The following is a 15,998-nucleotide window of genomic DNA, read 5'->3' as shown; positions in this document are numbered from 1 at the left end:
TGAGTCCATGTTAATTGACCTTCTAAATAACTATTCTAAGAGTCTCATGAATCAGAAGATCAAAATAATGGTGAAGTAAACATGTAAATGTCGTCTTGTAAACGTAAAATGCACTCTTGCCCCTACATGCTGCAATGTTTCCTTAAGATGTTTCTGTTTGTGGAGGCTCAGTAATAAGAAAAACAAGAAAATGTGTTTGATTTTTGCTTGCTTGCTTGCTTTTATTTACTTGTTGGTAAGACAGAGAATGGCAAATAGAGGTCTGGGTTGGGGTACCCAGTGAGATTAGAAACGATGAGAAAGAGAAATTTTTAAAGTTACTCATTTGTTTATTCTTTTATTCATTTCACTCAACTGACCATATATGAAACACGATGCAAGGTGTGGAATAGCAACATCGAAGTAGCCCTGGCCATGTTCCCAGGAAGCTCATGATCTGACTCATGAGATGAACAGTGTTTATCAGGAAACAGTTAAGCAGACCATGCTGTAGTCCATTCACATTGGAACGTGGATGGTGCAGATTCCCAGGGCTTTGGTTATTCAGAGGAATGGAGGAGCTCTGAGCTGTGAGCAGAGTCACAGCTCAGAAGGAACTGAGCCTTGAATTAGGCCTGAATATACAGCAGAGGCTCACAGGGAAGGACCTGATGTTAACATGTCAAAAGTAAAATACAGCAAAATTATATCAACTTTGCATCCTTTGGGTTAAATATTTCCTTCCCTCATCAAAACATATTTACTTACATCTAGACCTAGAGCCTCAATAGATTTTTGTTGTTCTTATATTTTTTTAACCAAAATGCTCAATTTTATCCTCAAAAGATGTAAAAAATAATTTGGTACTATAAAGATGGTTAGTTATACCCTATTCACAACAATTCAGTTCTTCTAATTATGTATTATCACAGCATTTTGGCTATGTTCACACTCTAGTGTCAATCTCTACCTTCCCATTGAACCAATCCTATTCCCATCACCTCTGAGGCTGGTCTTTCTTTTGCAACTCACTGTAGCCTTGGCTTAAACATTTAAGTTTACTGTCAGTTCACTCTTTGAAGAATCATTCTCCATGGTTAGACCACTGGAGAGCTATCTGGAGAATGGCAATAACATGGAGTGAACAGGAAGCATTAGTCTAGGAAGAGGAGTTAAGCAGGTAGGGATCAGTTCATTAAGGACCACACAAAGGAATTGAGATTTATCTTGTCAGTGTTAGGGAGGCCTTAATTTTAACTAATGAGTGAAATAAGAATTTTAGAAATTGGAAATATTGCTACATGTTTTTGCATATTAGAAAGATTATTGGTACAGTATGGAAGATAGATAAAATTAAGGCAAAATCAGTTGGGCAGACTCTAAGATGTTTAAGATAGTGCAGGCCTGAACTAGGGAGGTGACAGGGTGTGTAGAAGGAAGGGATTAATTTCAAAAACACTGAGAGGGAAGAATCAGCATGGATCAGAGATCAACTGAGTATTATTAGAAAGGGACAAGGAGATAGAGTCAAAACTAATTTTTAGGTTGTTTACTTGCATAGATGATAGTTCTTTCCCCAAGAGAGGGACTACAAGAGGAACTGATTTGGCAAGGGTAAATAATGAGTGGTTTTTGTGGAGACTGATGTGACTGTGGGAAATCTAACAAGTAATTAGGTATGTAGATGTTGAGCTCAGGGGAGAGGTCTGGGCTGGAGAGAAAGATAGATACTCCAGTATGTCGCTGAAGTTATAGATGTTGATAAATTGTGTTTTCAGTCAGAATAAAAGAGGGTCAATGGTGCTGCAGCAGAGAACATAAATAGAGGACAGGCTGGGAAAAAAAAAAAAAGAGGATCCTTTGATGGAAACCCAGGGAGGCAGCTGAAGAATCTAGATAGCGATGACCATTGAGATCAAGGTTAAAGAGTTTTGATAAAGTCAATAAGGAAATGGTTAGCAGAATCTGATTTAGCAGCAAATAACATATAGACTGAAAGCAAATAAGGAGACATTAAAGGTAGGAAACAATTAACTGATAGAGCCATCATTTGGTTGGCCAACTCTAATTTTATTGTCCCTCTTTTAATATAGCACTTAAAATTGAAGCAGATGTTAAATAACTTTAGAACATTGAGACAGTTGTTCTGAATGTTTCTATATTAATATAACTTCACATTGCAGTGTGAATTTAGATAGCCTAAAGACATCTTTGATCCACATTCAAATGTCATCAGTTAAATCCCCAGATATTTATTTTATGACCCGTTAGCAAGTCAAATCTCCCCACAGGGAAGGAAGTAGATAGACTGTATTTAAATAACTTCTTAAACTAGTCTAACATCTTTAAAGCATATTTTTTATTTGACATAAGTCCTATTTGATATATATCTTATGATTAAAATGCTGTTTTTTAATAAAGCTTTAAAATATAGCAACTTGACAAATTCCATCCTTTTAGAAGGCACAAAGTATATAATATACATGAAATTAGCATTCTTCACTACAGGCTCAGCCTAAATTGTTGCCTGCCTTGGGCATGTAATAATTTGCAAGACTCAATAGTATAATGAATCCCTCTTCTAAAGTAATGTTTCTCCCCTGATCTGTGTGTACACAAAGGCATACATAATTCTGTTGTTTTACCTCCATGAAACTTTAAAAGTAACTTTCACACCTGAGAGACAGTACAGATGCTGGATTCAAGCCTGTAGAACAGACCATTATATGTGACATCTAGCCCTTTATAAATGACTTTATTTCACAACAGCTATAGTTTTGTGTTTCAATGAATGTAAAATCCTGGAAACCAAATTGAAGTCGTATCAATAAGACTAAGGTAACCTCAGCACTCCAGATTACTATAATAATAAAAGATTCAACTTAACTTGAGTCTGTCTTTAATACATTATACTTTATTACTGTTATTAATGTGATTTCTGGCCCCAGAATTTGTGCACAGCTTATGCTAAATGCAATGGGTGTTGTGTCTATACAAATGTGAGCATCAGAATATGATCCTTCTATTCCATCTAGAATTACTGTACTTCATTAAACCAAAATGCCACCAATTGTTAGATGGACCATCATTTTGTGCACTACTAAGAAACAAAAACTGCTGTCAATTAAAGTGACTCAGTGCTTCAGAGGTGTTAAATGTGGGGGGAAATGTGCATCTTAGAATTAATGAACTGTGGTGTGTATGGAAATGTAAGCAAAAATTTGGCTTAAGCATTGCCCGGCCTCGGTGGCTCAGTAGTTGAACGTTGACCTATGAACCAGGAAGTCAATGGTTCAATTCCTGGTCAGGGCACATGCCCAGGTTGTGGGCTGGATCCCTCGTGGGGCATGTGCAGAAGGCAGCCGGTCAATGATTCTCTCTCATCATTGATGTTTCTATCTCTCCTCTCTCCCTTACTCTCCGAAATCAATTAAAAAAATTTAAAAAAAATTTGGCTTAAGGCACTGAGTAGCATAATTAAAATTCCAATCATAGAATTTACCATCCTTTCTATCTAGAGCATTCACATACCCCAAATAAATATTAAATGTTGAGATAAAAGTTCCATATATATTTGTTTGTTTCTGAATTCAAGAGTTTCCTGAGACTTGGCTAAATTTTTTCTGTTCAACGATATTGTTCATGGAATCTTTTAAATCTTTTTGTTTGTTTAGCTATACAGTAGCTTCAAATTAATATAATTATCAACATGAGTTGGCAATATTAATTAAGGCCTTAACCCTTTGGTCCATGGCTGATATCTGTAGTCTAAGAGGTAAAACTGAATGCAGAAATCATTATGCTCTTGACCATTCATGGCAGCTTTATTTAGTCTAGTAAAATTCAGTAACAGCCTAAGTGCCAATAATAGGAAATAATCACTTATTATGCAACTATTAAAATCATGTTTATGAATATTTTGCACCATAAAATAAATGTTTATATGCAGAGAATAAGTGGCATGTATAACGTGAAGTATGCACCATTGCATAAACTAAAAAATACATAGGAAAAAATATACCAAGCTGTCAATGATTGGTTGATTGAGTATTAAGGTATGAGTTTTTAAAAATAGATTGCTACTTTTTGCATTTTCAAAATATAGCATAGTATAAACTATACTATAAATATACTACATTTTCCAAGTATATGTATTTTTTCATTGAAAAAACAAGGTTATTTTAAAGAGATATCCAGAATTTGATTCTTGGTAGCTCTAACTGGGACAGTTTCCATACTCATTTTCTCATTCCTTTTGAACCAGTTTTGCTTTGACCCAAAGAGTTTAAGTCTCTGATTATTCCATCTTGCCCTCTGTTTTATATCCTTCTCCAGCCATCAGGCCTTCCCAGAACCCACAATTCCACTCAGTAAAGAGTATGTATGACAAAGTCTCACCCAGCCTATGGCAAATTCTCACCCATTACTTGGTTGGGTGGATGAATGGTAGTTCATAGCCAGAAAGATGGAGATTGGGGCAGTTGACTCTGGCTCACATCTTCAAGGTGATAACTTCTTTTATAGCTTGGGAAGGAGTTGTGTATTTCTTGGATATACTAGACTTGAGTGTGTATGAGATGTTGGAGAAATGCACATACCATGTGGAGAGTTTTAGTGAAGTCCAAGTTCATTAACAAAGGCAAGTAGTGAGAATAAGTACAGAACCTGCCCAGTGAAGAATCTAGGCAGAGTTCCTGAGCCTCCCTGTTAGGCCTACATGCCGCTAGTAGACCAATGTTACTACTGACGAGTCCCCATAGCTTTTCTTGCTCGTTGGCTGATGGGAGTGGCTGGGGATCTGCCTCCTTTTTCCTTGCTTCGTCCAGGCTCCTTGGATGCATTCCATACATTGTTTCTGCCATAACCTGGCATCTTCCATAACCTGGCATCTTCCATATTAATTATCACTAACAGCATCATTTCACTGAACATACCTGTATTCCTCAATGTTCCCAAGGCCTCCGAGATATAATTACAGAGAAAATAGTTGAGTTTTAGGGAAGGAAATAATAAATGTGGTCCTGAGCACTGCCTGACAGCTCTACACCACAAAGCTCATTAGTTGTAGCAAACATCAGAAACAGTCCCTAGGGGAGGCCGGGGGAATGTCAAGTGGAGGGTGAGAGGGGGGAAGGAGACATATGTAATACTCGTTGTAATACTTTAAGCAATAAAATAATAATAATAATAATTAAAAAAGAAAAAAAAGAAACAGTCCATACGATCGAGGCAAAAGGAGGAGCTTCCGGGGAAGATGCACAGAAGTGGGCTGTTGCATGCTCAGTTGTATGCTCGCACTTTCTGCCATTGGGGTTGTCAGAGTTGGGACAGTATATTTATTTCCATGCATTTTTGTGCTGTGTAAAACTTTTTTCTACCACTGCATATATATTATTAATAAAATATTCCTTTAAAAATATTAGCTCATTCCTTATGGGTATTAATGGCTAGAGGTTATCTTGTGTGCCTTCATGCATATCTGTAGGCAGAATCACATTCAGTGAATATTGGACAAGATGAGGGCTTAATTGAGAATTTCACTTTTTTAAATATCCAGAGCAAACAATTCTACAAAATGTTTCTTATAAATGGCAGACCTGTGTTTAAATCTCCCACCCTAAGGAAAACCATTACTTAACCTTGCCCTTGAGTTTTTGTGGGGTTGTTTCATGAACTCTGTTCCACTGGTAACAGAAAGTACAGTCACTTTGGAGGAACTATTAGTTGAGGTGTGTATGAAACCCTGAAATCAAGACTGTGATTCTGCAAATAAAACCATCAAACAGCCTACCACAGGCCTTCAACATCCAAAACAGCAAAATACATCTGGTTCCAATTATTTCAGTAATTAAGACAACTTACAATATATACTTTGAACAGAGTACTAATGAAAGAACAAATAAGGATGTGTGTAGTAGTGGCAGTGGATAGGAATAATGCAGTATTTTCTCTTTAAATGCTAAGTGAGATTTTGTTCCAAGAAAAATGACCCTGCCCTAGCTGGTTTGGCTCAGTGGATAGAATGTGGGTCTGTGGACTGAAAGGTCCCAGATTCGATTCCAGTCAAGGGCACATGCCTGGGTTACAGGTTCAATCCCCAGTTGGGGGCATGTAGGAGGCAGCCAATCAATGATTCTCTCTCATCATTGATGTTTCTATCTCTCTCTCCTCCCTTCCTCTCTGAAATTAATAAAAATATTTTTTTAAAAGAAAAATGATCCTGAGCACCTTTGCAGAATGTAGACATTAGAATTCTTCCCTTGGAGCACGTGGTTTATTTATTAAAACTGGACACATATTTCCTCCTACCTGCAAATGTAATGACTATATCCATCTTTAATCCATCAATACTTGACTGTTCCACCAGACCAAATGTGTTATATTTTACTGACCAGTTCTAAAGACTTTATACAAAAGCCAAAAGCTGTGAGTGAACAATTTTCTTCTCAATAAACAGAAGCTGGATTGAAGGGAGAGAACAGAGACCATTCTGTGCTCCATGCTCAAGGACTATGCACTGCACCATGCAAATGTGACATTAGCCACTATACTTTATCCTGGGTGTTTTAATAGGCACCGTCTTATAATTATATGACATTTGTATATTGGTTTATTGTGTTCACTGGGCCTTGTCCTGGAAACTCGATGTGACTCTGGCTAGCTACATCTCTCATGTATATGGAGGATGCTCCCCTGCATCGATCGGATGCATGCACCTTTGTCCACGGGCTCCTGTAGGCAGCTGTGCTGTGTGGAGCTGCTCTCCAGGCCGTGTTTTACTGGTGCTGAAAGCAACGTGATGCAGATAACGTGCAGTTAGTTTCCTTTCTGTGTTCTGTTCTTCATTACGCTTGTCCGTGTCTCTGCTGTTCAGTGAAGGCACCTTTTGGTTCTGCTGCATTGTCATATGTACTAATTACGTGCTCCTGGAAAATGAAAATACAACTATTTTCTTTCACCAAACTGAAAAATAATTCTCTAAACTATAAAGCCAATTCATTGTTCATTTCATTTCCAAATAATTTTTAAGGTAACAATCTGGCTTTCAAACTTTAGAGACTAGAACAAAAAAATTTGAAAGAATTAATAGCTTTAATCCCCAGGTCTAAAATGTAATATATATGTGGTGGTAGATGGGCTTGGGTGTAACGGGCCTGACCTAAGGGAGAGAAAATTCCATGAATCATTTTTATGAAATCCATGACCTCTTTCAACCCTCTAACCTACTGAGTAGTAGTCTTATATGACACAAAATGAATCTCTTAATTCTGAGCCATTTGTTTCCTTTTTACCAGTAGGATCAGGCTTATGATGACTCCAAAAGTTACAGCTAAGGACATCATAGTCTTTGTTGTCCGAAATGTACCTGTGTGCTTGTTCTGTATTATGCTTGCTTATTAACTTGAAATTACATGTGCGGTTTTTGTTGTTTTAAGGCACTCAACCAGAATGCTGAACTAAGGAGTCGGTTGAGCAGAATACACTCAGAATCTATTATTTGTGATCAGGTTGTCAGTGTAAATATTATTCCTAGCCCTGATGAGGTAAGGCTCAATTTTAATAGATGTGGAGTACTTATTTTATAGCATCTAAATCTACTGCATATTTTGTTTATTTTTATACAGTTCTTTCACTATTAACATCATTCCCTGCATAAATATTTGTGTTGCTGGCAGTTCAGTATTCTTTGGAGGGAAAGGGTGTACATGAGCTTGTCATTCTTGGTGATCACGGTCTATTTTTATCTATTCCTATGTTCACCGGATGCCACCGAATATTTAGTTTATGTCTACTCCATCTGGTGAATTTTCTGTATCTGTCTCAGTCTTCATTTGAAATGTTCATATTATGAAATGGCTCATGCAATGTTTTTTTTTTTTAATGTTTAGCTGAGAAATTGCTAAATGAATATTTTCTTAAGGTTTATTTTTAAAGTCCTATCTAAGTAGTTGTCTGACCTTTCTAAGATAATACGAATGGTGCTGCTATTGCTGCTGCTGCTGATAATTAATAGCTAATGTGTGTTGAGTGAATGCTTATTATGTGCTGGGCGTTGTGCTAACCCCTTTACATGTGTTATCTCATTTGACACTCCCAATAGCCCTCTGAGGTAGGTGCCCTTATTCCATTTTTTCAGAAGAATTTTTGAAGAAATGGTAAGAGGATAGGAGAACATTCAGTATTTGGGCTAAACTTAGTGTGTAATTATTTTTTAACACTTTTTAAAATTATTGTTTTATCGCATGAGAATTAACACTTTGCAGCAGTGATATTAGACCTTTAGATATAGTCGGTGAGAGTTTTACCTAATATGAAGGTCATATTTGTGCCAAAAACATGTTTACTAGAAATCTACAAGTGCAGCAATTCTCCCATCTAACTCCTTGAGAAATGTCATCTCAACGCAGCTTCTCTGAAGTTGCCCACCTGCCTGGTAACCATGATCTCTGATGACACTAATGCTCGCTCAGCTGCCCAGAAATAATCTAGAAGTATTTCTAAAACTCTATCATTTAAATATTAGTTAGCAGTCTCAGTTTGAATCTTTTTAAACCTGAAATGTTTACTAGAATGTACATATGTAGAATGTATATATTACAGTTCTCTTACACATATTTTAATGGAAACTTAAATATCTTCGTTAAGAATTATATTTATCACTGACGGAATAAAAAATACAGTTTGAAATAAGGTTTAATAGTCTAGTCATGTTTCCTTGCAAAATGACTTTTGTATATTCTGTTTTAAAAATTAGTCTTGTAGATTGTTTTCTTAGAATATTTATAGTGTTTCTTCAAATACTTTTTGAGGTTTAGTATCCTAGTTGGAATATAGCTAGTAATGACAGACATAAGTATATGAGAATGAACTCATTACTATAGTCAGTTTGGGGTATTGATAGGGACCCAGTTTGTTAAATTCCACTTAATATTCGGCATAAATTTGAAATCAAGTCATGGTATCAGCACCTTTCAACTATGCCTTTTAGATTCTTTAGACATATTGGAAGAACATTTATGCAGTCATTTCTGAGTTGGAAGTGAAAATTACTTGTGGTCATCACTCTTTTAACATATGGTGTGAAATTCTCTAGAAATCTGGGTAGCACATCATGGTCTAATTTGAACAAATAGCTATTCTTTGTACCAATAATGATTGCACCATATGCTTCTCTCTTCTGTAGCCTGGCGAGCAAATCCATGTCAGTCTCCCTCTGTCACAGCAAGTAGCAAACGAGAGCCGCCTCTCCATGTCAGAATCTGTCTCTGAGTTCTTTGATGCCCAAGAGGTGCTCCTCTCTGCAAGCTCATCAGAGAATGAGGTAACGTTCTTTGGGGTGTCAGCCCCAACTGTGAGTTTGTGTTAAAGAAAGTGAGATTCTGAGACTTTTTTAACATCATTGTAAGATATCCAAGTTGTAACAAAGGCAAAAGCATGAAAACTATGTTGGTTCCTATTTACTGAGCACTTAATGCTTCTGAACATCAACTTATGACTCTTAAATTTGATGCATAAAGGGAAAGAATCAAGCACTTATTCTAATTTTCTTGTATGATTTATATTTTAGAGTAACCAAATAGTTGATTATATAGAGTATTATATAGAAGGAGACTAGCTAATCATTGTAGAAAGAATGAAAGAATTTGAGTCATCATTCATGCTTGCACATGTATTATATAACACTAGAGGCCCAGTGCACAGATTCGTGCACTGGTGGGGTCCTTCATCTTGGCCTGCAGGATCAGGCCGAAACCGACATTCCGACATCCCCCTAGGGGTCCTGGATTGTGAGAGGGTGCAGTCCAGGCTGAGGGACCCCACTGGTGCATAATCGGGGCCGGGGAGGGACCGCAGGAGGGCTCCAGGGCGTGTCCAGCCCATCTTGCCCAATCCCAATCGGCTGGACCCCAACAGCAAGCTAACCTACCAGTCAGCATGTCTGCCCCTAGTGGTCAGTGCACATCATAGTGACTGGTCAAACGGTCGAATGAATGGTCGGACACTTAGCATATTAGGCTTTTATTATATAGGATATTATGTATAAAGATATCTTAACCAGAGACGTGAATTTGAACTGAGAAGGATAATGTCTAGCATATTTAGTTGGGTAATTATGGTCTGGGGAGGTTACCACTGACTATCATAAAAGCTTTATTGGATTGTTTTCATGCCCATGAGTCTTTGCAAGGTTGTGGCAACAAGGAATCTCTTATTTAGTCAGGTTTCAGAAATGTATTCTTTTACTGAAATTTAGTCAAGTAGGCTTTTTTTTTATTATTATTATTATTATTATTATTATTATTATGGCATGGGAGAAGCAGCCAAAAGTTTTCCCACACAGTTGATTAGCAATGTTATCATTTGAGATTGCAAATCTGTACTGCATTTTGACAAAAAAAAAAAAAGAAACAAAATAGTTGCTAAATGCTATTTTTATATGCATAGATTATAGTTTGGAAGAAAACATTCTGACAATTAGTAGTAGTTGTTTTTTGTATATTTGTAATTACCAGTGATTTTAGAAATATAAATAAGTGGAAAAGAGATAGAAATAATGAGCACATATATCACTTTTATAATGGAGGAAAGGTAAAATAGAAATCTTATGTCAGGCACTAAATTTGACATGCACCTGCCTCCCAGGTTCCTAATCATGCATTACCAGATTCACAGACTCCCATTCACAACTGAGTACTTGTTTAATTATTCATAGTGATAATTGATGCTATCAGATAGACAAAATAATCAGGCTTGCTGATTAGCATCTCTTTCCCTGTAGGCACATCTTCATGGGAAGCCTAATTGTAGTCAGGAGGTTGTTTGGTGAGCAAGGAAAGACTGGAAGCAGGAGAAGTGAGTTGAGTGAACTTGAGGACAGGAGGGCCAGGATATAATAGCTTCAACCTTCCATCTCCTTAATAAGGAGGGATACGCTGCCACATGGATGGGTTATTTGTGTCTGTGATCCAGTCTCTATGCCCCCATTCTGGAGACATGCTACCAGCATTTTCTTTTCTGACTCTTCTTTTTCTGAGCTCCCATTGCTGACCAGTTCTTCATCCTTCTTCAATCAAATTACAGTCAAACTGGACCCTACATTATCTGGGCTCTGACCCATCATCTGATGATTACAGCTTATCTCTTAGAAAGAGACCTTATTTCCATTTCAAAGTTCTGGGGCATACTCAACTGAGAGGCCGATTGCCCCTTGAATAGACACTGGCAATGCAGAAATGAAGAAGATATGAAACAGGTTATTGCACAAGTCCAAGCAAGGTGGTGGTGTCGCCTTGGCCGAGTTACTCAGTGGGTTGGAGCATTGTCCCATACACCAAAAGGTTGGGGTTCGATTCCCAGTCAGGGCACAAGCCTAGGTTGTGAATTCGATTCCCTGGTCAAGGCATGTATGGGAGACAAACAATTGATGTTTCTCACATCAATGTTTCTCTCTCTCTCTCTCTCTCGCTCTCTCTCTCTCTCTCTTCCTCTCTCTCTAAAAATCACTGGCTCATAGACTTGAGGGAGAGTCATAGGGCCTCCTTTTTTGTATATTCTTGTTGCATTGTACTGAAATATTTCTGGCTGTGTACTAGCCTCCCACCCCAGCTAAGACAGGGAGCTACGTATTTTGAGCCATTCTATATTCATGGAAGACCCTAAAGTGTTCACTGCACATATGTCAAATGCATTTCCCACTATGACCTCTGCTTTTAATTTGAGCAACATCTTGTGTTTAATTGTTTGATTTTCTGAACTTTCAATACTGAACAAGAATCCTGATCCTTTCTATATTTTTTCCTTCTCTAGGCTTCAGATGATGAGTCTTACATCAGTGATGTGAGTGATAATATATCGGAAGACAACACCAGTGTTGCGGACAACATTTCTCGGCAAAGTATGCATCCTTTGAGCTTGCAGGTTCTTCTCTCTTCATGCCAAGTTACAAGGCTGGTGTTTCAGTGAACAATCACTCCCTCCCAAATTAATTGTTCCTTTTGTAGTTGATAGTTTGATAGATTTTGTATTTGTATAATCTGTTGAGGTAAATGGTTCTAAAATCTGTTAGGTAAATGATTGTGAAAAAGTTTTGTTTCTTGCTTAAACCAAAAATTGAGTCCTTCTTACTAAGTATATTTAACTTTTAAAATTTTGACTTTTTTTCTTGAATATTTTAGTGTAGTTAACACCCTGTTTGAAAAACTGTACACTAATATTTTTTGCTTTTATTAGCAACCTTGTGTCGAAATAATTCCATTCGTTCTTGAGGGAGTATAATAAAAGGCTTGAGAAATGTATCCCAGTCAGAATTATTTGAAAGGGTTCTTTCCCTCCCGGGTTTTATGAAAAGCAAAGTATCTTTCATCATGATTCTCATCTCCCGATTTCAGTCTTGAATGGGGAGCTTACAGGAGGGGCCTTCCGGAATGGACGCCGAACGTGCCTGCCAGCTCCCTGTCCTGACACCAGTAACATTAACCTGTGGAATATCTTGAGGAACAACATTGGTAAAGACCTATCTAAAGTGTCTATGCCTGTGGAGCTAAACGAGCCGCTCAACACCCTGCAGCATCTCTGCGAGGAGATGGAGTACAGCGAGCTTCTGGACAAGGCTTCGGAAACCGACGACCCCTATGAGCGCATGGTAATAAATAGCAGAGCCGTGCTCTGCGGGCATTTGTCAACCCGGGGCCTGGGCTAAAGCAGGATTCATTGTGATGGCACAGTTGGTTTCTGCATAACATTCTCACTGTATAGGTAAGAGAGGAATTGGTCCATTTGCAGAAGTCCACTAGAAGATACACACTCTGACTTACGCTTGGCTCCGAGTGTTTCTAACGTTAGGATGTAAAAATCACTCTTCCTCCGGGTTGAAGGCATGCCGAGCCTCGCTTTGTTAACTTTTCCCGAATGCCAAGAGAGCCCCTTTGTTCTGGAACTTGGGTCTGAGGTTGGAACCTCCTGTTTGTGCTTTGCCCTGGCCTCTGTTCCACATGACTGTCGAACACTTGACCTGCCCTCAGAAAAGCACCAACAGCCACAACCCTTGTGCACATGGCACTAAGATTGTGCGGACAGCATCACCTGTAAACGGGGTTTCAGAAACTTTGGACTTGTGATACTCGGGAAATTTGGTGGACAGATGAATGAAAAATACTTGGGTAAATGAGAGGCGTTTAACCTCATTTTCCCCCATGAGTGTATGAAGAGTCTGCGTAAATAATAGAAAATGCAAATGCCGTGCAGTCAGCACCCAGTGACGGGGGATGTAAAATCTAGAGGAATCAGGGACAAGCAGACCTGGAAGTAGTCTCTCCTATATTATTTTCCTTTCTTAAATGTTTTAACAGGTTCTTATTGCTGCATTTGCAGTTTCAGGATATTGCTCTACCTATTTCAGAGCAGGAAGTAAGCCATTCAACCCTGTCCTTGGGGAGACTTATGAATGCATTAGAGAGGACAAGGGATTCCGCTTTTTCTCAGAACAGGTAAGTTCCACTGCATCAGGGAGGCTTCTGTGTAGGTAGCTGGGCAGTTTGATGATGAAAATATTTTGTAAACGTCTGTTTGGGGTGGGTTACGATACTAATGGACAACTCAATTTATTTATATAATTGCCCCCTGTAAATATATATAAGTTCTCTGTGTTTAAACACAGAAGTCTTAAAAGTTCAAGATTCAATAATTTACTTGTATATTTTGAGAAAAATTCATTAATAGAGGTGGATGAGCTGAGTAGTTTTTATTTGGCAGAAGCCAATATACGTTGTTAAAAAAAAGTTGTTGTTTATTGAAGTTTTAACACTGATGTCAAAACTTTCTGTTTTGTTTTTAATTACCAGGTTAGCCATCATCCACCCATTTCTGCCTGTCACTGTGAATCCAAGAATTTTGTGTTTTGGCAAGGTTTGTTTTTCAATTACAACTTAAAAACCCAACTGATTGTCCTATGGGACAGTTTCTGGTCTCCAAAACTGGAACTCAGCTTACATTGCTACCTTTGGAACTTGGAGAATGTTCGTAATTGATGCAGAGTTCCGTTCAAGAAATTAGATTTCCTGTTTGAAATATTAAACCATGTTATCTAGGAGATGAGGTTGTTTAGGAAGCAAGCCCTATGGGTCAGCAGAGCTCCAAGCTGACTGTGCCAGCTCGGGGCTAGCACTTTACCTCGTTGTGCCTCATTGTGTCTATTTTGTATGGAGATTTTATCTGCTATCTTCTTGCTTCCTGAGGGTGTACAAATACATCTTAGTCCTAAAGGAAGGCTCTGTGGCACATCATCTGTGGTGACAGTCTACTAAGTATGTAAATATTGCACTGATTTCTGGTCTTTAAGTCATTGAGGTATTTGGATTGGAATCTATTGAACCAATGCCTGTTGTCCAATCAGAATGTCACAAACTTGCCTAAAATAAAATGTCTCAAAATCCCTTTAGCAAGAATACATAATATTAAGTATAAATAGTTTATGTTCAGAAGGATGCTTCATTTGCTTCTCATACATCCACACTTCCTCAACCTGAAAACATGCAGAATGACAGAGCACTGTAACTGCGCTTTATTGCAAAATAAGAACAGAAATCATTTCTTGGTCATAACATAGAGTCAGAAATTTGGTGGGGCAGCTCTAAGCTCCTTTAGTTCATCAGAATGGGACCAGGTGGTTATTATGGATGCACAGGTAAACCTCAGTTTCCACAAGTCAAACATAAAGCTTCACGTGAGATAAAGTGCTGGGCCCTGGAGTCATATCTCGCCCAGTGTAGGAACATATTAAGTTAATCTCACTTTCTCATAACCTTATCTATCTGTATTTAGAGATTTTATTTTTGTACTGGTCTCCCAAATCATATAACTCTTCAAATAAATGTGTATGTAAATCCATACTGCCATTAATTTTGCTATAAACTCACTTGTTTCTATATAAACTATTTCCACTATCTAGTTAAAACTTATAACAACATTTACCCAGACAGTAAGGTGTAGTAAAGTACACATACGTATGTGTATGTGAATGTGCACCCATACACACATGTATTATCCCAGGCTTTCCCCAGTTTTGTTGGTTGTAAACAAATATGAAACGTGTTATGAAGAAATATAAATAGTAGGTTTTTTTGGTTCACAGTTAATTTTTTTTTCACTTTGGGCCATCTTTGGGCATTTGTTATGTTAAATCAACAATATAGAATCAATTGTAATTACAAAAGCTCTTTGTGAACTGTAAAGTGTAATATAAACTTTAGTTTTTATAGAATAAATCATTAGACATAGAGTATATATTTCTTGTCCTCTGCCTGTGTCATAGATATCAGGTGGAAGAACAAGTTCTGGGGGAAGTCAATGGAAATCCTGCCTGTGGGAACGCTGAATGTCATGCTTCCAAAGTAGGTTTCTCTCGTCATCCTTTTGGTCTCTTACCTGCTTTTCAAAATCAGAAATGGGTGTTTGTGTCCCTGGATGGCCAAAGCATCTGTTAGTTTTACCAAAGTGCTGAGAATGTTCTCCCACAAAAGCAAGCAAGAACTTTAACATGTGCATTAAGCTTCCTGTTTATCTCTTCACGTCCCCCAGTCATCAGTCAATACCAGGTACCTACCTGTCCCAGTCACCGTGTTTGCATTTTATATGAAAGAGTCTCATTTTGACCCATTTCTTCTTAAACAACTTACGATTTCATTTTGAGTTAATCTTAGATTCAGGGACTATTTTTAATTTCTAAGTTATTTTATTAAGGAAGAGTGATAAAATTCTTATATGGCTTTTTTCCAAAGAATATAGCCTTTAAATCTTTTCAAATTAATTGAAGTTTTCATTGAAGCCAAAAAGCTTAATTAGTTTTGTTTCTGTCTTCAGTTTGTTGGTTTGGTTTGGTTTTTGTCTATTTGAAGATGGACTGGATATGGAGGAAGGTAGAGAAAGAGGAATTCCCAGGACCACAAAATAAACTTTCAATATTTGCAAACTCATGAGGAAGAAAGAATTTTCCCAGTGGTATATAGTTCCTACATCATACC

General features: G+C 37.7%; 1 protein-coding gene across 11 annotated transcripts in view; it reads left to right on the top strand.

The window, feature by feature from the left end:
• OSBPL6 (oxysterol binding protein like 6) overlaps window positions 1–15,998 on the top strand; it is a 172,206-nt gene that overhangs the window by 143,954 nt on the left and 12,254 nt on the right. For 9 of the 11 annotated variants that reach the window (XM_036320007.1, XM_036320009.1, XM_036320014.1 and 6 more), the window contains 7 exons: window positions 7,416–7,523; window positions 9,164–9,301; window positions 11,788–11,875; window positions 12,369–12,622; window positions 13,329–13,466; window positions 13,821–13,884; window positions 15,290–15,368. In XM_036320007.1, the coding sequence (XP_036175900.1) occupies window positions 7,416–7,523; window positions 9,164–9,301; window positions 11,788–11,875; window positions 12,369–12,622; window positions 13,329–13,466; window positions 13,821–13,884; window positions 15,290–15,368 (869 nt within the window). The remainder of the gene's footprint in view (window positions 1–7,415; window positions 7,524–9,163; window positions 9,302–11,787; window positions 11,876–12,368; window positions 12,623–13,328; window positions 13,467–13,820; window positions 13,885–15,289; window positions 15,369–15,998) is intronic. The other 2 variants (XM_036320015.1, XM_036320013.1) reach the window with 1 other exon arrangement.

This window comes from Myotis myotis, unplaced genomic scaffold, assembly GCF_014108235.1.
Source record: "Myotis myotis isolate mMyoMyo1 unplaced genomic scaffold, mMyoMyo1.p scaffold_m19_p_8, whole genome shotgun sequence".
In the NCBI taxonomy this organism is placed as follows: Eukaryota; Metazoa; Chordata; class Mammalia; order Chiroptera; family Vespertilionidae; genus Myotis; species Myotis myotis.
Note: the sequence above shows the minus strand (reverse complement) of the source record. Positions and strands in the feature narration are given on the sequence as shown.